This window comes from Nyctereutes procyonoides, unplaced genomic scaffold (genome assembly GCF_905146905.1).
Source record: "Nyctereutes procyonoides isolate TBG_1078 unplaced genomic scaffold, NYPRO_anot_genome, whole genome shotgun sequence".
NCBI classification, from domain to species: Eukaryota; Metazoa; Chordata; class Mammalia; order Carnivora; family Canidae; genus Nyctereutes; species Nyctereutes procyonoides.
The window spans coordinates 27383285-27407325 of NW_026575047.1; the positions used below are offsets into that span (position 1 = coordinate 27383285).

Sequence of the window (24041 nt, forward strand, 5' to 3'; positions counted from 1 at the left end):
AGGATAAAAAGCAGCTTCATAAAGCCTGCCTCCAGATTTTTTCCTGTCCCGTCCCCACTTTTCTCTAACTTGTGGGGACTTGGGGACTGTGGTCTCCAAGACAGAGGGAAGGCAGCTGAGTCATAAACTCTTCTGAGGTCTGTTCCAACTCTAATGTTGGATAACTCTTCCCCTTCTGAACAATGAGCTCTGTTAAATTTTTAACCTGGGGATTCCTGAGCCCAGAAAGCAATTTTTCCAGAACTAATCTGTATATCTAAAAAACATAAAACTAATCTGGAGGTTTGTGAGTTCTGTAGGAGATCCCATTGAGTCCTTGGTAATTAAATAAGAATATGTTCGTGAAAACATCTGGTATATGGGGTGGACTCAGTGCCAGATTTTTTGCAAATTTTCAAAAATTTTTCAAACTTTCAGCAAATTCTCTTGCTCTTCATCCCATGGAGATATCTCTCTCCCTTCAATCTTTGCTTCAAGTCCCACAGATGCTGCTAAGGCCAGAGGTAGAAAAATTATACAAGGGAGTTGGAATCTGGAACAGCATGTTTTTGAGAAGCCACTGCATTAAACTAATGGAATTAAAGCATGATCCCCATGAACACCATCAGGTGCCCATAAATTTTGATTGACATTGAAGTATATAATACAATCACCTTCTACCTTTAAATGTATAATGTATGGAGAAAGCCAGGTGGAAAATGGTTTCCTGGCACAGGAATGGTTTCCTTTCGAAGGAAAACCGTGATGAGAGTTTAAATGTCCTGTGCAGGTTGGGGAATGGAAGGACCTTGGCACGAGAGAGCATGTTGTGTGTTTGCTCACGGAATCCTCACAAACCTTCATGAGTGCCGTGTTATTACCTCCCTTTTATAGACGAGGGAGCTGAGGCTGGAGCACTTTGCTCCAGCAGTGTGGTAGGAGCCTGACCTTCAGGCTCACATGGATTTGGGACCCATCCCGGCTTCCCTGGGACCTCAGATGCATTGCTTAACTTCACAGCCACCAAATGTCCTCATCTGTAAAATGGGAAAATGGTGGTATCTCCCTGTGACAAAGGCCTTTTTTCCCCTAGAATTGAAACAGTGATTTTAGATGTGCAATGGTCGTCACAGTTAAAGATGGCATTTCTCACCTTCCCTTGCAGCTGGTTGTGGCCTGTGATGACATTATAGCAAATGAAATGAATGTAAATAGAACATCTTGTAAGTACCTGTCCTTAGGAGGCAGTCCACATGCCCATTGCTTCTGCTGTTATTTTCTTCCTCATCTTTCTTCTTTCTCTTTCTTTTCCCTAGTCTTTTCTGCTGACCGGAATGTAGTCATGAGGGCTGGAACTGAAGCACCCATTTTGGACCAAACAGCTGGGTCTCAGACATGTGGAATGTCATAGAAATCTCAGATGCTGGCTTTGAGATTGAGCTATGGAGAAGAAATAAAGTTTTCTCTTAAGTCCCTGAAATCTTAGATCTTATTAACTCAAGTCAAATCCTGATATATTTGCTAATAGAAATGTTATGAGGTTAAATGAGATATGAATGTGAAATATATATTAAGCCCCAATAAGTGCTACTATTGTTTTATTATTATTATTATTATTATTATTATTATTACTATTATTATTATTACCTTAGCCCACCCAGTTGCTGGTGACTGATGTGGAATTCTGTCCTGTGGCTGTTTTACATCAAAGCCATTAGATTTTTTTATAGGCTGATTCTTACAAAGGTGAGGGTGGATGCCATTCCCGTTCAAAGTTGAGAGCAGGGAAACAATCATATTGCCTGTGGACAAGGGGATGGGCGGTGATATTATCCTCTGGCTTGTGTTTGCACCTTAGATCTGACTCCTAGTAGCTCAGTGCTCTTGCCACCTCAGGCGTGGGATGGTAGATACTTTACAGATGAAGAAACAGAGGGAGAGAGTGACATCCCCAAGGACACACAGCATAACTGCCAAAACCAGAGAGTTCCGGCAGGCAGCCTAACTCAAGGGCTTTCCTCCTTGCCCTAAACAAAAAAGCTTTCCGATGTTTTGTGTCCAAAAAATACACCCGGTGGGCTGGGTGCTCCTGTGTAAAAAGGCCTGTATACACTGATATTCTCTGATTCCTTGGCTTAACAGGGAGAAGCCAGTCTGGGCTGGGCAGGTAGGAGACCCTCTGGAGGGCAGTGGGAAAGATGCTCAGAAGGGAATGGAAGACAAAGGGTCTTTATTTCCCCTGGATCAAGTTGTCTGCCTTGGTACCATACCTAGGATCACCATTGCAAAGACTGGAGTTTATCCCAATAATGATAACTGAGTGCTCTCAAGGGAGCACTCCCACTTCTTTGTCCCAAGGCAGTGACAAGTTTCTGTGCACCTGTTAACACAAATGCAAGGAGAGTTCCAATTGCTGTCTTCTCCAATATCCCTTGATCCTCTCCTCCCTCCATCTGCTCTTCCCTGCCTGACTGCTTGCCTTCTCACTACCAGTGGTTGTCTGGAGGGGACATGGAATTGGAATTTTGTTTCAGAGACTTTTCTCCTTTTTTGGGCCAGCTTAGAGCTTTCTAGTGATGACTCAAAAAAAAAAAAATCTGGTTGAGACCACTTTTTTTTTTTAAGATTTTGTTTATTTATTTAAGAGGAAGAGATCACGAGTGGGGCGAGGAGAGGCAAAAAGAGAGGGAAAAGCAGACTCTTCATTGAGTGGGGAGCCCAACTCAGGGCTTGATCCCAGGACCCTGGGATCATGACATGAGCTGAAGTCAGTTGCTTAACTGACTGAGAGCTACCCAGGTGCCTGCCCCTAGATGAGACCACTTTCATGCTTAAAACCATCCAATGCCTTCTTCTTTGGTTCAAAGGTGGTAAATGACCTAACGTCTGATTATTTTTCTGACTTGATTTTTTAACCACTCTCACTTTCCTTTCTATTGCAGCTATGTTGTGTGCCTCAGGGCCTTTGTACTTGCAGTACCCTCTGCCTGGAATGCTCTCCTCATTATTCAGTCTTAGCTTATGTGACCTCTCAGGGGCAACTCTTCTGACCAGCCCCCCTAATCGGTTACTGCTTCAGTATTTTGCTGATGCCCCTCTCCATTGATTTCCTGAATACTTAGAATAATTCACACTTATTTTGTGAACTGATTTGCTTATTTGAGTACTATCTGTCTTTCTAACCAGAGTGAGCTCCAGGAGGGACAAGGATTTTGTAGAGTAGGGAGGGTAATGTTCATATCATCAAAAATGCCACATATTTAGATGAGATGATGTGCCTGAACTACTTGGCACATGGTCATTGCTTCCCAAGTGACATTTTTCTGGGTAATTGTGCTCCAAAAATATGGAGCACAAGGTTTGAAATCTAACCTTTCCTGTTTTATTTTTTCCATGTTTTATCTCGCAGACATACAGACTGCCAAAAGATAGGGAAGGCATTCACAAGTGCATTTCTTTCGAAGGACCCTTGTGGCAGTACAGAACAGGACTATCGGCCACTAATGGAACTGACAACTCAAACTGTACCTTGTGACAAGGTAATGGGGGTCAAGCTATTGATGTTAACAGAGGATAAAAGGCAAAGGAAGAGGTCACAGGACCATGTTTTGGCCAAAATGAGGGAAGAGGAAAATCTGGATGTTAGAATGTATGTGTGGTTGGCTGACATGGAGTTTGGGGGGCCTTTAGGGGACCAGGATCTCATCAGAATTTAGGACGTCTAGGGAAGGACTGTAAGAAAGAGAGAAATGGGAACAGGGAAAGAGGAAGGAGACGTGGCCAAAATACAGGCAAAGCAAGCCTATCCAAAACACAGCCCAGTCTAACCCAAACAAAAATGACCCAACCTTACCTAATTGCCAAACTGTCACCTGACCTCTGATGATGATGATGTTAATAATAACTCAGTCACCCTGCATAATAATAAACACCCTCATTTGACCAGTGAGAAAACCTCGGCTTGATGAGGTTAGGCATCAGTGATTGTTCAAGTCTAATGGCCTTGGAAGTGACCAGCTGATGTGTTTTAGCACAAGATTAGGAGCCAGAGAGGCATTGATTGTACTGGAAAATGTTTAATGGAGTGCCTCTTTTTTAAAACAGCATTTAGGGTGAAAATTCAATGTACCCCCAGTCATCTTTGTGAAGCCCCTGAGCCACCCATGTATTATAGCCACTCATCCCATCACTGAAGAGCTGGAGTTATTACAGAGCTCCTGCCTGGTGCATGGATGCAAGGCCTTGCCCAGAGGGGCTGCTTGGGAAATAACCCCAGTGACAAGTATCGAGGCCACAGATACAGGACGAAGCACTTGATTTGCAATTGTCTCATTTCATCTCTTCATGTTCCTGAGTTCCTTACAGATATGCCCATATTATTTTACAGATGGGGAAAGTGAGGCACAGCAAGGCTTTGGCTGCCCAGGGTCAGACAGCTGTAAGTGGTGATGCTGGCTTCACAGGCAGTGGGTCTCCAGGGCCCATGTTTCAAGCCCCACCCTCCCCTGCCTCCTGTTGGGAAGAACAGGGCTTGAGATTGTTCTGAAATTTGACCTTCTGTACCTTTACAAGGGATCCTGAAAAAATTCACTGTATTTTTTTTCTCTTTCTTTTCTCTTTGTGGGGAGAGGAGAGAGTTGAGGAAAGAAGTAGAGGTTGTGGAACCTCTTAAGGAGCACTTTCACCAGAAAATAGCACGTAGACAAAATTGTTTTGCAGATAACTTTAGAAATTTCCTAATGCCTTCTCCAGATGTGTTCTGGTTCTGTGTTTATTGTAAGATTTTGACCAATGGCTTTCAGACTTTTTTTTACTGCCGCCAAAAATATTATGACCTAGAAAACATACCCCCCACACTCATGCTCTCAGTTTCACGTACAGAAAGCAGTGATGGACTTAACAGCACTCACCCTTACTCAATATAATTTACTCTGCTTCTTGTTCTTCTTTCATTTAAAAAGATGTGGATTTGTTTTTTATTTTTCTATTTTTTGTTTTTTGACTTACTGAATTGTTGTTGATAATAGAATGTGTTTGTGGAATACTACTCAGCCTCAAAAAACGAAATCTGGCTATTTGCAATGATGTGGGGGTGGCACTAAAGGGTATCATGCTAATAAATGAAATAAGTCAATCAGAGAAAGACAATTATATGATCTCACTCATATGTGAAATTTAAGAAACAAATCATGATCATAGGGGAAGGGAGGAAAAAAATAAAACAAGATGAAATCAGAGAAGGAGACAAACCATAAGAGACTCTTAATCATAGGAAACAAACAGAGTTGTAGGAGGTGAGAGGGTAGGGGGTAGGGGTAACTGGGTGATGGTTATTAAGAAGGGCACGTGATGTAATGAGCACTGGGTGTTATATAAGACTGATGAATCACTAATCTCTACCTTTGAAACCAGTAGTGCATTATATGTTAATTAATTAATTGTATTTAAGTAAAATAAAAAAAAATTAAAAGGTTTCTTTAGGGACCATTAAAAAATAATAGGTTGTGTTTCTCTTTCTTAGACCCTCTTTTGGAGCAAATCAAGTGAGCTGGCGCATGACTACACGTGGGTCCAGCGGGATATGTACACCCTGGAGGATACACTGTTGGGTTACATGGCGGATGGCCTCAAGTGGTGTGGAGACTCAGGCTCTTCTGGTGAGGACTGGGGCCTTTTGGGATTGCCCAGGGACGTGAAGGAGCCCTGGGCTGTGCTGGGGGCTGTGGCAGATTAGTGTGGAAGACAGAGCCACAGATATCTGTCCTGATGTCATTTACATCCTTTTTGTTTTAAAGATTTTTTTTTAATTTATTCATTCATGAGAGACATAGAGAAAGAGGCAGAGACATAGGCAGAGGGAGAAGCAGGCTCCATGGAGGCAGCCCAATGTGGGACTCGATCCCTGGACCCCAGGGGTTCTTTTTTTTCTTTCTTTCTATTTATATCGTGCATATTTTTACTTTATATTGTTTTATTCTTACTGCTTTTGGCTGTTTTTTTTTTTTTTTAAGATTTATTTATTTGAGGGAGAGAGCGAGCATGAGTGGGGGGAGGGGCAGAGAGAGAGGGAGAGAACTCTCAGGTAGACTACCTGCTAAGCATGGAGCCCAAGGCAGGGCTCAATCCCAGGACCCTGAGGTCATGACCTGAGTTGAAATCAAGAGTCAGTCACTTAACCAACTGAGCCACACAGGCACCTTGCTTTTGGCTGTTGTAAAAAACTTATTATAGTAGCTTCTTCATCCCAGGCTTACATTATTTCAATTACAAAAATGATGCATGCTTATTTGCAAAGCACTTGCATGTTACAGAAATGTATAAAAGTAAAAGGTGAAGGTCACCCTACACCTTCCCTGCTCCTCGGTTTCCATTTCATTTCTCAAAGGGGGACTGTTGTCAACAATTCCGAATGAAACCTTCCATGCATGGCCCTATGTTCACATAAATACATATATTAAAAGGTACACATACTATTCTGCAACTTTGCTTTATTCATTAAGAATTAGTAAATAGAAATACAGCCATATTGGGGCACCTGGCTGGCCCCATTGTTTGAATGACCAACTCTTGGTTTTGGGTCAGGTTGTGATCTTAGGGTCATGATAGTAAGCCCCATACTGGGCTTCCTGCTCAGTGAGGAGCCTGCTTCTCCCTCTCCCTCTGCTTGCTGCTCCCCCTGCTTGTGCTTTCTTAAATAAACAAACAAACAAACAAATAAATAAATAAAATAAAATCTTAAAAAAAAAAGAGTCATATGCTCTACTAACTGAGACAGCCAGGAGCCCCTAAATTTTGTACCTGTTGCTATGCTTCCTGCTTTCCAGTTTGAATTTCCCATTTTGCAAGTCAGCTTTTCTTGATCATTCATTGAATTCTTTTAGGTTTTATATTTGTTTACCATGAAAACTTCTCTCTTTTGACTTTACTTTTCAATTTACCACCTCAATTCTTTCTTTGAATAAAATGGAGATATATAAAATAAAAAATCAAATTCTTATCTATTTATATTTTAGAGCTCTTTGTTTTTGCTCAGTTTTCACTTGAAACCTGTATAGGTTATTTTATTGACTTCATGTTTTTGTTTTTGGCCTCAGTTTTTATTTATTTTAACCTTTTCTCCCTATTTTATTTACTGTATTTCCTGATATTTATATTTTAATTGTTATATATTCTGGTGTCCACATTATTTTATAACTTAGTTTTAAATTAGTATTTGTTTTACTATGAATGTTTTAATTTTTTTTTAATTAAAATTTGTATTCTAAGTATGCTCCATGCCAAATGTGGACTTGACCTCCTAGCCTGGAGATTAAGGGTCACATGCTCTACTGACTGAGTCAGCGATGTGCCCCTGAAAGTTTCAATTTTTGTTATGACCTATTGATCTTTTTTTAAAAAACTTCTTATTCTTCCTTTTTAAATGTATTTAATTTAATTTCTCTTACTTTGTTGTAAAATTTCCCTCCTTCCTTTTTAGCTGTGACCTTAAAATTTTATTAAATGGTCTGTTTATATAATGTCAGGCAGCAAGAAATTTATGTTCTTGAAAACCTATGAATGGTAGCACCTTTGCAGCACCTCACAAAATGCATGTTCATTGCATCATAGTCAAGATTTTGGCCTCTGTCAGGAGATGATTCGAATACATCTTTGGACTGTGCAGTAATTATTTATATCTATGCATGGAAATATTTTTTATTTGTGTGATTTTGTTTTTAGCATTTAATTATTATAAAAACTCCCAGAATTACTTCCTCATCTTGGGAAGGGTTTCTGATCTAGAACTTTTTTCCCTGCCACTGGCAGTCAAGTGCATGTCTGTGGACTCTAAGTGCATAGTTTCCAGTGGCTGCTGTAAAAAAGTACCACAGACATTGGAAATTTATTTTCTCAAGTTCTAGAAGCTAGAAGTCTGAGGTCAAGGTGTCAGCTGGGCTGTACTCTCTCCAAATGCTCTAGGGGAGAATGTTTTGCCTCTTCTAGCTTCTGGTGTTTGCTGCAACTCTTGGTGCTCCTTGGCTTGTAGACGCATCACTCCAAACCCTGCCTCTTCACATGGTTGTCTTCAGAGTATCCCTCACTTTGTGTATGTCTATCTTTGTGGCCATACTTCGTCTTCTGAAAAGGATACCACTCATATTGGGTTAGGACTCACTCACACTAATGACCCCATCTTCATTGCTTATATCAGCAAAGACCCTTTTTCCAAAATAAGGTCACATTCCCAGGTACCAAGGGTTAAGACTTTACCATATCTTTTGAAGGAACAAAATTCAACTCATAACAAGGAAGAAGTAGAAAGACAGTTGCTTCTCTAGGGTCAGCTGTACACATACTCACAGAGGAAATATGAGAAAGTTCTAGGACTTCTCTTTATGTACCTGTCCTACCTGCTCAATGATCCAGAAGTGAAGTATGATGTTCTCAGATTCTGCCTCAGAGTCACCAACATAATCTATTTACTTTTTCTTTAGGGTTTTATTTACTTATTCATGAGAGACACACAGAGAGAGGCAATGACACAGGCAGAGGGAGAAGCAGGCTTCCTGTGGGGAGCTCGATGTGGGACTCGATCCCAGGACCCAGGATCACGACCTGAGCCGAAGGCAGACACTCAACCACTGAGCCACCCAGGTGTCCCCTGTTTACCTTTTCTAACCCTGTTACCACTGCCTGAGTCCAGCACATGAACACCCTGCTCTCTTGTGGGGGCTGTTGTAAGATTCTTACTGCTCCCTCCTTACCACTCTAGGTTAGCCTCCATCCAGCCACCACAGTGGGATTGCTTCTGTCTTTTACCTACAACCTAAATTTTGTCTCCAAGATAAAGTCTAAATTCCTTAGCATGACTTGCCCTTTGCTTTTCCTATGCCCTTCTCATCCTTTTGGCTCAGGTGATACTGATCTAAACCTGTGGTGTCTTTGCTTGTGCCCTCTCTGCCTGGAGCACCTTTCCCTACCTTATCTATCTGAAGACTACTCATCCTGCAAAACCAAGTGGAACATCAGCCTTCCCGAAAGGTGCTGAATACCACCCCCCTCAATCCATGTTGATCATTCTCTAATTTATTTGATTGTACTAGATCATGTAGTCTTTGAAAGCAGGGCTTCTATCTGATTCATCTCTTTATCCCTAGGACCTAATACTCGATGTTTGTGTAGTCAAGTGCAATGGATAAAAAAAGAAAAAAAAAGTAGGTACACATGCATACACACACACACATACATATATACACACACAATGGAATAAATCTGAGGGCATTGTGCAAAGTGAAATAAACCAGACAGAGGAGACAAGTACTACATGGTATCACTTATATGTGGAATCTTAAAAAAAAAAAAAAAGTCAGACTCTTAGAAATTGAGAGAAAAGTGATTGCCAGGGACCGAGAGGTGTGGGAATGAGAGAGAGGTTGGAAAAAGGGTACAAACTTTCAGTTATAAGATGAATAAATTCTGAGATTCTGGCATGGGGATTATAGTTGCTAGCGCTGTATTATATAATCGAAATTTGCTAAGGGAGTAGAACTCAAATGTTCTCTCATACACACAAAAAGATCAGTAGGGAAGGTGATAAATCTGTTAAATTAACTTCATGTGGGGGAATCTTTACATGATGTCTCTCTATATATAAGCCTCACCTTGTATACTTTAAATATGTCACAATTTTATTTGTTAGTTATATCTCAAAAGATAATCTAAAAAATTTTTGTGTATTAGACAGATATGTTTGGGAGAAGTACCACAGAAATGATGCATTCGTGCCCTGCACCTGCTATATCTCACCGGCTGGGGCGAGTGAGTGTAGTAGGACTCCGAGGCTCTCTGAGCCTGTGCATGTGGGGACTGAGGCACTTCGGGGAGGAAAGCTGTCAACAAGAATTGACAGCTGAGAATTGGCAGGAAGCAGAGGAGTAGCTGGCAAGGGAGGCTCCTGAGGCCCTTAGTTTTATCTCTAGTTTTTCCTGGACAAGGAGATATTGTTGAGGGCTCATCTCTGCCAGATGAACTTTTGCTGTAATTTTCCAGAACGATGACTCAAAGCTGGTCACTGTGTTCCTGTCAGGAATTTGGAGGGTAAGGTAAGGACTTGGAAGGGATTCAGGGGGCCTTTAGTTAAATTGGGTCGAGATGAGTCCATTTTCCATCCTCCATCCTGGCAGGGATGCTATTGGAACATGGCTCCACTGTGATCGAATAGCCCAGGAAAAACAGAGCTTAATTATACCCTTTCCTTTCTACTTTAATTATTTTCTGTAAACTATGCCTTTTAGAAATGAACTATCAATCTTGTCCACACTGGAGGGAAGACTGCAGCAATAACTCTGTTTCCGTATTCTGGAACACAGTGTCCAAAAGGGTGAGTACCAAAAGGGAAATTTTAGAATTTTGGAGACCAAAGAACTTAAGAGGTCATTCAGTCAATGGTTGGTTTTAATTCTTTTTGGATCACAGATCCGTTTAGGAAAAAAAAAATTTAGGATTATTTATTGAGAATAATATACTTAAGCACATACCAGAAAATTTTCACATATAATTTTAGAGCATTCATGGAGGGTCGCTGGGCTCCAGTTGGCGAATCCCAGCTCTTACCCATGTTTGGGCTTTGGTTGCCAGGAACCTCCAGCTTGTTTTAATCCTCTCATCTAAGCATTGGCCTAACTTAGATTCCTGAAACAGTCTGAATAATCAACATTTGTAGACTGCTTACTGTGTGCCAGGTATAGGCATGTCTTTACATGGATTAAAAGCTTGCATCCTCACAAGAATCCTATCAATTGGGTACCATGTGTCTCATACCCATTTTACAGATGACAGAATGGAGGTGCAGGTAAATACACAGTCTACTAAACATACACAGTAAGCGGCAGATCTGGGAGTTTATCCCAAATTGTCTGACTCCAGTTCCAGAATTCCTGCTGGCAATTACTTACATCACCCCTCCCCCATTGCTCTCTATTTCTGACTTGACTCTAATCTGCCTTGGTGCACATTTATTTTCCTCATAAGTTGCTTCTTTGCAAATGCCCTAAGCAAAAAAAGGGAAAGAAAGGAAAAAGAAAGAACTGGAGGAGAGAAAACCAGGGAGAAAGTAAAACGACACTATTTATAATTCTCCAGAATTGAGTCTAGCCATCCGAGGAGCCAGGGCAAGTGAAACTCACATTTTCTAATTGCATATTCATGACAAGTCCCTGACCAGGTCCCATACCCATGTCACCCCAGTTAGTTCTCACAGTACGTGCTGTGGGCAGGTGCAAAAACTCAGACGTTAAGTGACTCATCCAAGGTCAACGAGCTAATGAGTATGGTGCAGTCGGCTAAGTGACTCTTGGTTTCAGCTCAGGTCATGATCTCATGGGTCGTGAGATCGATTCCTAAGCTGGATTTCCTGCTTGGCAGGGAATCTCCTTGAAGAATCTCTCCCTCTACCTCCAACCCCATTCTCTCTCTCTCTCTCTCTCTCTCTCTCTCAAATCAATAAGTCTTAAAAAAAAAATGCTTGTCCCATGGGGTTACTGCCATGTTTAAACAAGATACCGCTACCCCATTAACTAACTCAGAATGCAGTCCTTTAACAAATATGTTGAGTAACAAATATGTTGAATACTAAGTGCTGTGTAATTATACAGAGGCACTGTATAATTTGTTGTTGTTTGCTTGCTTGCTTGCTGTTTCTGAGAAAGGCTCCTATTTATTTTCTCACTCTCTGATATGTTTTGGGGCAGTGTTATTGCAAACAACTTTTCTATGTGACACATTTCATCTGTGTCAGTCAACAACTTGAAGCTAGGAGCCCAGTGGTGAAGGTGATCAAAGATGATGCGCTTTACCATTGTGAGCTACCCTGGGGCTGCAGCTTTATTTTGGCTAAATGCTCACACATGTACCGAGACAACCTCGTTTTATCAGGGGAGGTCCTTTTCCTGACAAGAGAGGCAGAGCTGCTTGGGGTTTGAATCCCCATTTCACCTCCTTGCTTCCAAGTGGTGTGACCTTGGGGGCAAAATGACTCAATGCTTATTTCATGGGGGCTCTGGAGAGTCATAGATGTCAGACTCAGCACTTGGCCCTCTGGAAGCACTCTGTTGACTTAGCACTTGTTATTGGTAGTAATCGGGCCTCTGTCCTCTGTTCATCACCCCCAGCGGAAAGAGAGAAGCTGCACTAGAGTCTTATAATTCGGTTTCAAATTGTTCAGTGGGAATAAAGGCCAGATTCCTTGGCCAAGCATTCATAGCCCTCTGTGAACTTGTTTTCTTACCCAACTTCTGTATCCACTGAGGTTTTCACCAAAAAGACTGTTTTCTCAAATCTCTAGGCCTTTCTGTTTGCACCTGCCTCAGCCTTTCCTGGGTGAGATCCTATATGCCCAGCAGGACCTCGCTTTTGTTGCCCTCTGCCATGTTTTTTCTATTTCTTTCCTAATCTCCATCACTGATGATTATTTAAACTTCTTGTTCCTCTTCCCCTCCTTCGTCCTTCCCTCTTTTCCCTCTGCCTTCTTTGTGCCATGCACCGGCTCCAGGGCTGTGGTGACAGATGGGACAACCATGATCCCAGCCCTCAAAGAGCACTCAGTGGTGACGACTAAACCCACAATGAGCTCATCTTTAGAATACTATGTAGAAGTGAGCCTGAGCTGCTCCCAGGGATCTGGGTGGGGCCTTTTGGTGGGACTTGTAGATTGCTTTGCCTTGTTCATTTTGTTTTTCCCAACGCCTAGCAAAGATTGCAGCTGAATGTTCGTTGCATGAAGAAATAAAACTCCTTGCTCAGTAATTCATTTGTTCGTTCATTCATTCATTCCCTGTTTCCCTTTGTTGCCTGTGCAGGCTTTCTCTCAGTTTCTCCTTTCTTCCTGTCCCCTTTTCCCTTAGCCTTGTAGTGTCCACCCTGCTCCCGCTGAATGACATGTGCAGTGTCTATACTGCATGGCACTAAGAAAGCGCTTTGATCTTCCTCCTCCAACAATGTTTCTCCTACTCCTTGAACTTCCAGCTCCTGAATCATCAATTTAGCAACCCTGTGAACAATGATGTTGACCTTCATTGTTCAAACACAGATTGGAACAACCACTTTCAGAATTCTCATATGAAGCATAATCCTGCCAGTGGCTTAGGATGCAAATTACATACACCTGGCATTCTGGAGCAAGAACCATACAGCCCTCCTTAACAGGCTGACGCTAAGAATTGTTTTGGAAGGAGCTGCTGGGGTATGGAAATTAAATTTGCATGCTGAGGAATGGTGGGCTTTTTTTTTTCTTTTAAGTTTGCAGAAGATGCCTGTGGTGTGGTCCATGTGGTGCTCAATGGGTCCATCAGTAACACCTTTGATGAGAAAAGGTACTCTTTTCTTTACATCCTATTTACAAGTGTTAGTACAGCCTCCTCCTAAATATTTCACCCCTTGGAGAATATGCTTTTTCATGGTTAAGTCAGTACTGAAGATTTGGCCTAAAAAGGTAAAATGTTTGTTGTCTATGGATAGATTTGTCTAAGTCAATGCTTTTGTCTGATGTCTCCTTTGTGTAAAATCCTCTAACTGGCCCAATGGCCCTTGTACGTCTGGGTCCTCCTCTTAGCTTTTCAAGGCCCGGTATAATTTTCTGAATTCTCTGAACTTCCACCTTTGTTCATGCTGTTCCCCTTCCCGGGCTCCCCTCCCACTCCCATCTGTTTAATCCTTACCATCTGAAGATCTGGCCTGATTCCTCTGTTCCTCGTGAAGAGTGTGCATCCCAGTTGAGCAGTGAAATCACTACTGTGCTGGGCTCTTGGCCTTCACTATCTCTTTCTGGGTGTTGCCCATAATTTATGGTAGTGGTCATTACTTATTACCTGTGTGACCATAGGCTGGGCACCTAACCTCTGGGAGCCCTGTAGTATGTACCAGAAGAAGTGGTGGTGGTAGTTTGAAGACCATGCATGACAGTGGTCTTCAATAATGAATGAGATAATGTATGGCAAGTGCTGAGCTCTGTGCCTCTCAACAGAGAGAGCTCTCAGTGACTATCAGTTAATCTACATTGAAATCCACAGCGCAGCACCTGGCCACACCAATGCCCTCCTTCTCTGACCTCCTTCTCTATTTACAGTTTTTACCACATTGGATACTTTTCTAGCCTTTGTTCTCTAGTCTTTTCCTGGATCAGACTGAGAAGAGAGTCTGCAAGGAAGCATTTGTCTAATCTAATTCTGTATCTAATTCTGCAAGGAAGCATTTGTCCTTTTTGTCTTCTTCTGACCTCAAGCTTGCTGGCTTTTGGGTGAAAGTGTCAACATTCCATGATTTTATAATCTGATATTCAGCATCAAAGTACTTGCAATGGGAATGGCAGCTGTCAGAGACCAATGGGGAGAAGTCTAGGGCTGGAGTCAGAGCAGGGCATCAGGGGCTTTCGGGGCAGTGCATCTCAAGCCTTACTGAGTGTGGGTCATCTGGGGATGGTTCGGCTGCAGATTCTGGTTCAGCAGGTGCTGTGGGCTTAGATTCTGCAGGTCCAGCTAGCTCCCAGGCGATGCTCATTCTGTTGGTGCAAGGCTCCCTCTTTGAACCAGAAGTATTTAAAGAATCATCATCAAAGTACCGATTAAGAATCTTATTTTGAGAATCTTATTCCATAAGGGTCACACTGAATGAGATGGGCTGTTTCTAGTGTAAACCACTGGTCCATTCCAAAGGGCAGGTTCTAACCAGTGGTTCCCTGAGAGCTGGCTCTTGACAAGGCCTGTAGATGGCTGAACAATTCAGTTTAGGGTTAACAATGTTCTCTGCTTCTTCTATTGTAGCACTTTTGGACGTGTGGAAGTCTTTAATTTGCATCCAGAGAAGGTTCATACACTAAAGGCCTGGGTGATGCATAACATCGAAAGTGTCCCCAGGTATATGCTCCTACTTTGTGCGTATATATCCTCGGGGTTATTTTTGGAATTTGTTCATGGAAGAAGCCACAGTCACAAGAATGCATTGAGAACAGTGACTCAGAAAATGATTGGGGCCTCCCTGGACATTCAGTCCATCCCAGCAACCTCTCAATTTCATATCCACAATAAGTATCTACGTAGTCCACACCTTCAGATCCCCAGCTGCCCTGTGAGCACTTAAAAATAACTTCTGCTCCACTTTATCCCAGGGCCTGGCTCAGGGCTTGCTACCTAGAAGACACTGAGATCAGGAAATGTTTGTGAGAACCTTATCACTTGGCTATTTTTTCTTTCTTTCCCAGTGACTCATGCTCAAGTTCCTCCTTGAATAATCTGAAACAGATTCTCAAGACAAAGAATATTATATTTGTCTGCCAGAATAACTACAGGTAATTGGTTTCTTGGAAAAGAAATGGCTCTCTGGCCATCTATAGGTATTTTTCCTCTCCTTGGCCTCGGCTGAGCCCGGAGGGTTGTGGGAATCCCTCTTGGGTCCTGACGGTGATACCAGATGGTGACCTATAGTGAACATTCTTCCTCCTGGCCCAGCCTATAAACTATTTCCAGCCCATTGCCTTCACTGGCCACCTTTCCCCCATCTTCCTCTTCCTTTCTTCTCCACATGCCCCAATCATTGATTTTGCTCTGAACTGACTCAGCTTTTGAGAATGTATTTCCTAGTTTCCTACCTAAGAGGCCTGACCTGGGGCTTGCAAACCTGCTGGCTTTCAGAGGAGCAGAAGCATGTTTTGTCAAATGCAAAGGATTTGTAAAATCCTTGTAACATGGCAATATCTTGCATGTGAAGTTTCTTTAGTTGGGTCTCAGTATAGCTGCCTAACACTTGAGATGTTGCCATGTAGATATCTACCAAACTTTATCTTTTATAAATTAGAAAATGTAAAATCTTAATTTTTTTTTACCAGTAATACATGTTTACCAGAGGAAACATTTAAAATTACAGATAGTATATATTTTTAAAGTCATCTGCAACTGTTATCCAAACTGGGACCCTGACTCATTTTTAAGTAGTTGCGGCAGGGACTCCTTGTTAGAAGCATCTTTGGAGATTTGCTCATAAGTGATTGCTTAGAATAAGATTGATGCAGAGAAAAATGTTCTCAAGGAATGCAGAGGCTGGAAATCGAGAATCCTTTTCCTGTATCCTTCTGTCACCACCTTCTCCCACCGACCCTATTGGAAAGGCAGAAGGACAGATTCCAGGAATATTCACTGAGGGCTTTTGTCTCAAAATGACCTGAATTCCCCCTCAGTCAGTTGGCTCCTCTCTGGAAACTGCCAGAAAATAACACAAGCTTTCTACTGCAGTTAGATGGGAAAACAACCAGAACAAAGGAGCAAGGGCAATTCTAAAAGAAGCATTGCAGACATCTGACCCGTTTAAGTTATTCAAAGATATCTCGTGTTGGGAAACTAGAACACTAAAAATCTAGGGGAGGATTGGGAAATCTACATGGGTCTAACCCTCAACACCCCCCCCCCTTTTATTCTCATTTTAATCATTCCCCTTTCTTGCATTAATGGCCACCAGTCAGCCTCATGCATGCTGACTGCAGGCTCCAGGTGAGCTCACTCGTTCTCCCTCTGGGAAGAATGTAAAAGCATACGTTCCATCTGGACTTGTACAGTGGCCCACATGGAAGGAAGTGATTTGTAAGCCAACACATGTCATTCTGAGCATCATCTCGAGTGTCCTTAAACTTGAAGATCCTATTTGAAATCACTAGTCCTTTCTCTAACCATAAGGTTGTGATATATTCAGCATGATTCTTTAAATTACTGATTCCTCAGGGCACCTTGTTGGATCTTAAGATTTCTGTGGCTTTGCAAGAAGGCTGCTTGTCCCCGGGGGAGCCTAAAGTGTGTGTCATGGGTATCGATGTAGACTGAAGTTGAAATCACTCCATGGCAAGCATACCTTCCAATTTAGCAAACTTTTGTCTAGTTGTTTTGGTATGATTGTTTGATTGGCAAACAGGAGTATAAATACACTTATGTAGATTAGACCTCCTACTGATTCTGCTGTTATCCCCATATGAATCCCACCCAGAGACAAATGCTATTAACATTTAGTTATATATCCTTCAAGTCCTTTTCCTTTTTCCCATACACACACTCACACTTCTGGTGAAATATATACAGAATTTCTTCACATATGTTCTCACAAGCGGAATGAATAGAGAGTAACAATACTTTTTTGGATTACCTTAAAAATGTCAGCATGTTTTTTCTGGTTAGTGCTCCTTGTAGCATATTTTTAAAAAACCTAAAGGGTGGGGATCCCTGGGTGGCTCAGCGGTTTAGTGCCTGCCTTTGGCCCAGGGCGCGATTCTGGAGACCCAGGATCGAGTCCCACATCGGGCTCCCGGCATGGAGCCTGCTTCTCCCTCTGCCTGTGTCTCTGCCTCTCTCTCTCTCTATGTCTATGATGAATAAATAAAATCTTAAAAAAAAACACAAAAAACTAAAGAGTGTATTTCTTCCCCTATGTTACTTCAAAATATACTACTTTATCCAACAACGTGTTATCCAACATATCCAAAGTATGTCCATTTTATTGGAACATTGGATATGAATATTTTTATATATCTGTGGTGAGAGATAATCCTTTTTTTAACATTTTATTTATTTATTCATGAGAGACACACACACAGAGAGAGAGACAAGCAGAGACACAGGCAGAGGGAGAATCAGGCTCCATGCAGGGAGCCTGACATGGGACTCGATTCCGGGTCTCCAGGATCACACCCTGGGCGGAAGGCGGTGCTAAACCGCTGAGCCACCCAGGCTGCCCAAGAGATCATCTTAACAGCGTAACTGCTGCTTCTTTTCCAAAATTGAACTCCCCCTAATTAGAAACTAATTAAGGAATATATTCCTGTTCTCTTCATTTAATGTAAAGCAAAGATAGCTTCAAAATTTCTGATTGTCTTTGAAGGATTTTTTTCCATAGCAGGATCTCCTTAAACAAAGGATACTTTTCCCCCCTGGAAGCTATTCATGTAGGTGATCCCAGGCCACCATATTAACAGGGATGGAGTCACTCTACACTTAGAGCCACTGTGCCCAGCTGGTCATGATTGTGGGTTGAGACAAGCCTAAGATGGGCCATCCCAGAAGCCCAGCAGTACTGTTAGCTGCTTCTAAGGATCTCTCTCTTTCTTGACTCACATTTAACAAAATCAGATTCAGCTACAGTTTAATGAACCACATTCCTCACTATCCACACTTCTCCATAGGCCAGCCACTCCCATTGGATCCTGTGGCTTTCTTATGTCATTTTTATAAAAGTGAGAGTCACTCACTGGCTAGATTCTTATCTAGGATTTGTTCTGTGCAAAGGACATGTGTGGTCTTCCTGCTGATGACCACCTGCCTTCCCCCAGAGAGTCTCTACTCTCTCTTTTGCCCCTGACCCTGTGGCTCAACCCTCTCTCAGGAAGCTTCTGAAAAGGATAAAGCAAATCACCAACAAAAAATATGGAGGTCCCTCATCTCAGGTTACTGCCTCTGCTACATCTTGATCATTAGCTGACATTCATAGCAAGTGTGACATGTTAGAACCAGACATTTGTTTTCATTTTCACTCATTATCATCAAACATCCCTTCTCAGTATTTATTTCTATGATTTTACAAGTGAAATGAAACCAAATTAGGCCATACTTCAAGTTGTTCATTCCTAGACTTGACCTTTCTCTGTGTTGTCACTGCAGGAGAGGAAGCTGTGTGGATGCTGAGTGGTCCGTGCATACTTTTGTTGCTAATGAAGGACTCCTTGCACTAGGGAATTGAACCATAGATGTACTGCACTGCTGATTGATTTACCTCTTTTTTTCTTTCTTGTCATAGGCCTGTCAGGCTTCTTCAGTGTGTGAAAAATCCTGAGCACTCATCTTGCAGATAAAACTTATGAGCCAATCAGCGTGGTCGTTTTGGATCTTTGAGCCTTGTATACATCAGCATGCATGACTCAGGAGACACGCTGCTGGGAAGCTGAGGACTTGGGGGGCATCTTCTGTCATCCTGCCAACACTAGAGCTGGAAGTATTTCCCCCAAAGTTTTAAAATAACTTATATTATTGACATAGTTTTTATTTTGATTTCCTAATACTCATGAAAAAATTATGGCATAAAATTAGAATGAAAATTTTATATTAAGTTATTTCATTTTCATTTTCATAGGTGCTTTTATGTTGTTTATATGTTGGTAGCATCCTTTCTGTGGAGAATGACCATACCAAACCTCTCTTATTGGTGTAGATTATTAAGAGAAACGTTTTAAAGAAATTTTACATTTCTGAATGAGTGACCTTGTCTCAGGATATATTTTTGTACCCTTTCTACAAATAGTTAAAATATAAATGCCATAGTTATGGGTCATGCTGGGGAAAGAATTCTGTAGGATATAAACTACCCATGTACTTTACCTCCCCCTCTTCCAATAGTCCTATGAGGTTGGTACTGTTATCTCCTGTATGTTAGATGAGAAATGGAAGTTCACAGAGGATATGTAATTTGCCTAAAGTCATTCATTTAGTTCAAGGTAGAGGCTGGATTTCAACTCAGCTCTATCTGACTCCAAAGTATATGTGGTCTCTTTCTAGGCCTGTAATACCAGCTGACATGCTTTATGTTCTCTTCCAATAAATGCATGTTGGATTATATTAAATATAATAGAATCTGAACTGTGGTTTTTCTGGGTGGCTTCAAAAACATACTTTTTTTTTCTTTTTCCTCCTCTTTCTCCTCATGCTCAATGTCTTACATATATAATAGGCAGTTAAAATATATATTTGTTCCTGATATTGGCAATTTGTTTTTCCCTTTTTATCTTGAGTAGTCTTGCTTGGGGATTTATCACTTTTATTACTCTTTCAAAGAACTAAACTTTAGCTTTGTTTTCTCTTTCTATTTAATTGGTTTTTCACTCTTCTCTTTATTATTAGGGATATAAAAATTCCTTCTAATTTCCATAAGTTTCTTTATTCGCTTTCTGAAGATGGAAGCTTAGGTCATTGACTTTTCAGCACACTTTCTTTTCTTATATATCACTTAGTACTATAAATTTTCCTCTTGAGTGCTGCTTCAGCTGCAGATCTTAAGTTTGGTTTGTCTCTTTTTGTTATCATTCAGTTAAAAATATTTTCTAATTTAATTGTTATTTAGAAATGTGTTGCCTGATTTTCAAATATCTGGAGATTTTCTAAGTGTTTAAAAAAACAGATTTGTTGAATGAAGAATAAACTAATTTGAAGATCTTTCAGGAACCCCATTAGATGTGTTGAAAACAGTATAAATTTTAGAGTCAGATGTTTTGGGTTCATATTTTGGCATTGCTCTGTTATCTTGAATGAAATACTCTTTGTACTTTGGCTTCCTTGCTACTCAAATAAGGATTATAATTTACCACCCTGAAGGTGTGTTGAGATTAAAAGATGACAACAATTAATGGTGCAGCATGGTGCCTCATAGGTAAGCGAGCATTCCACCAAGGTTAGCCCCTTTCTGCTGGTCCCAGGGTGGGTTCCATCAGGAGCCATGACAGCTACAGCCACTGTGGGTAGTCCACAGATTCTTCACTGGTCCCAGTGTCCACACAGGCACATCCTCACAGGCTTTAGTTTGGGCTGGACATGAAGATGGATACTCATGACCAGTTCTGATGAAGACTCAGGCTTGTCCCAGAGTTCAATGAACTTCATCTGCAGAATGTCTTCAGTAATAGTTCCCTACGAACCCCATGGGTGACCTGGCTGTTTTCCTGTCTGAACCCTTTCTGCCTTGCTGTTGGGCTTACTTGCTGATTTCTGAACTCTCTAATGTATCTTCCTTCTTCACCAGGATATCCCTTGAAGTGTCAGAAAAGTTTTGTTCTTTACATCCCCTTCCACAGATAAAACAGATAGAGTAGCAGTCAGTTTCCAAGAGGCTTTCCCCCAAGAAGACTCATGTGAGTGTTCAAGTTCAAAGCTGGTAGACACTAAGAGGATACTGGTCCCAAGGTTTTCACACTGTGTATCAAGTACCCCAGGGAGCTCTGGGAGTGTCAGGGGGCTGAGGCACTCTTTCCTTGTATTCCATTTCTGTATCTTCATTCCCATGATGACTTCTGTCTCTCTGGAGTTCCAACTTTGGGTATCTTTGCATGACCGTGACCATGACCATGCAGCCATCTCTAGCCCTAAGGACTTTCTGGCCTCTGTATATAAATACATCCTTCATATCCCTCTTCTTATAAGTGACATCCTCACTGAATTACTGACTTCTCATAACCTCATACTTTACTCATCAGCCTGCTACTCCCTGTCTCCCCACTCCATTCCTGTTTGCTCTAGAATATGCCCTTACTACCCCAACTGGAAGTCACCATCATACTTAACTCAAAGGCTGTGATCCAGGACCTAAGTTCCCCTATCTCACTTCCAAAGGCTCACTACTTTCCTTCTGTAGCGGTTCTTAATCTTATAGCATCCAAGATATTCAAATAAGGTTCTGAAATTTTAGGTTGAATACTTGAAAGAACACATAGTTCTTGTTGGAAACAAGCTGATCCCATATCTGCACAAATTCCTGATAGGAACAGCATTGATTTACTTCCTGGTATCCCATTTCTCCTTAAAATAATTCCTAAGACTGTGATTTGAGTTTCTCAGGTAGAATCCATACTGCACAGAAGGTTTTTGTTGCTGTTGTTGTTGTTGTTGTTGTTTAGACAAGAATAAATATTACGCATGGCAAATTAAAACCATACGGGGTAAAATGTTAAACCTAGAATATACTATAACTTTGAAAGGCATTATGTGAATGCTTAACCTAGGGATTTTTCCCACAGTTTTTAAAAAATAATGAAGCAGTTAATTAATTTATACTACTAAGAGCTGTCATTTTTAACATATATGTTTTTAAACAATTCATCAGGAACTCAGTACCTTGGTGTGCTGCCCCCAGAGGCAGTGGTTTGCTGGCTTTCAACTCATACAAAACACAGAAGACTTTAAACTGGTCCTTGAGAGGGCATTAATCCTTGACCACATAGGTGCACAGTGCCATTTGCTTTCTGATCGAAGCACGAGCAATTCAAAGTAGTAAAAACCATGGAATTAATGCATAGTGACCCATTGGCCAAGTTCATGGCTTCTGTGAATCTCAAGTTCCAAATATACTTAGGCATGAATAAATTACAAAACAATAAAAGAATAATAAAGACTTTGTGGAATCATTTTTTTTAAGAACAGTTATCTCTGCAGATACCAGATGATCTCATGTATATGTGGAATCTAAAAAAAGTCAGACTCTTAGTAACATAGAGTAGAATGGTGATTGCCAGGGGCTGGAGAGGGTGGAGAACAGGGAGACAAACCTGGTCGGAGGTCCACATTTTTATTTATAGGAGGAATATATTTTGAATACCTAATGTGCAGCATGGTGACATAGTTACTAAGTCTGTACTGTGTACTTGAAATTTGCTAAGAGACTAGATCTTGAGTGTTCATGTCACACACACACACGACTGTGAGGTGATGGGTAAGTTAATTAGCTTAATTGTGGTAATTGTTTCACAGTGTATGTGTATATAAAAGCATCACATGTGTACCTTAAATACAATTTTTTTTTTGTCAATCATACCTCAATAAAGCTGGAAAAAAAATCCACAGTCACTTCTGGGCTTGAAGAGAGAATCAAATAAGCTGGTGATGCACTGCCAAAGGCCACAGGTCCTCTCATGCACCCCATCCCAAGACCAGGGGAGTTGGGCACCTGGAAAATGGGGTCATCCTGAGTGTGTCTTATGGGTGAGGGAGGTGGGAATAGATGCCCAAAAGAGTCTGAACTCACAGTGTGTTGAAAAGCCAAAAGTCTTCATTCACTCCTCTTTATGTTCTGAGACATCAAGGAAAGAATAGTGCTGTTTGCTTTTCAGCAAGAATCTAAGCTTTGAGAAATACTTTTGTTCTCCATGAAGATAACTCACCTTGGGACCTCCATGTGATGTGATGACATAGTGATGACATAGTGCAATGTGTGATTCTTAATAAGGTATCTAAATCTGAAACAACATTTAAAGGCTTGAAGCACAAATGTAGACCTGCAAAGAAGAGAAAACTCACATGTAATGCACCAGGCACTTTACATTTTATATCAGTCAGTGATCTCAGCCACAACAACAGAATGCAACTCTGGCTGGAAATAAATTTCTAGACACTATCAACAGCTTATAGATTCTCCAGGAGGGAAAAAAAAAAAAACAGTTTGAAGCCTCTTAGCTAAGAACAACACCCAAAATTACTCCACAGACTGGTCAGGTAGAGAAGTTGTTCTCGCCCTGAGGACACCAGGCTGTTGCTTTGTCACTGCCAGGTGCAGCCACTATTGTGTCTGGGAATAGAAGTACAGTAGTCTCCCAACACTTCTCTGTGAAGGATACATTCTAAGACCCCCAATGGATGCCTGAAACTGCAGATAATTCTGAGCCCTATGTATACTCTGTTTTTTCATATATACTTATGGTAACATTTATAAATTATGTGCTGTAAGAGATTAACAACAATAATTATGAATAAAATAGAATAATTATACTGTAATGAAAGTTATGTGAATACTGTATCTCAAAATATCTTATTGTATTGTTCTCATCCCTCTTGTAATGCTGTGAGATGACAAAATGCCTGCGTGATGAGATGGAGTGAAGTGAATGACACAGGCATTTTAACCTAGTGTTAGTCTATTAGTGACCTACTGACAATAGGTAGAAAGAGGATCATCTGCTTCTGGACTGTGGTTGGCCATGGGTGACTGAAACCATGGGTGGGGGGTGAGGGGATTGCTGTAACCAAAGCATGTGGTGGATGACTTATGGTGGATGGCATGTCAAATGTGCACCTGCCTCCCTGGCTCACTAGCCTCAGATTCATGGCTGTACAGATCCATGATGTATGGGCCTGATACACATAAAATGTTTAGAACAGAGCTCAGTTTCTCTGCCTAGAAAATGAGGTAACAAAAGTACCTACTTTTTTGGGTTGTTTTGAGCATTAAACAAGATGATAGATGTACAATTCTCAGAATAGTGCTTAACACAAAGTAAGAGCTCTATTAAGGTTAGGTTTTTT

General features: G+C 41.2%; 1 protein-coding gene across 1 annotated transcript in view; it reads left to right on the plus strand.

Moving 5' to 3' along the window:
- The window catches only part of CD38 (CD38 molecule), a 52787-nt gene extending 29403 nt beyond the window's left edge, over nt 1–23384 (plus strand). Inside the window, exons 3-9 of the mRNA XM_055325995.1 lie at nt 3389–3518; nt 5501–5636; nt 10254–10339; nt 13255–13328; nt 14775–14867; nt 15212–15298; nt 18781–23384. Of these exons, the coding sequence (XP_055181970.1) occupies nt 3389–3518; nt 5501–5636; nt 10254–10339; nt 13255–13328; nt 14775–14867; nt 15212–15298; nt 18781–18835 (661 nt within the window). The 3' untranslated portion in view covers nt 18836–23384. The remainder of the gene's footprint in view (nt 1–3388; nt 3519–5500; nt 5637–10253; nt 10340–13254; nt 13329–14774; nt 14868–15211; nt 15299–18780) is intronic.
- The last annotated feature ends 657 nt before the right edge of the window (nt 23385–24041 follow it).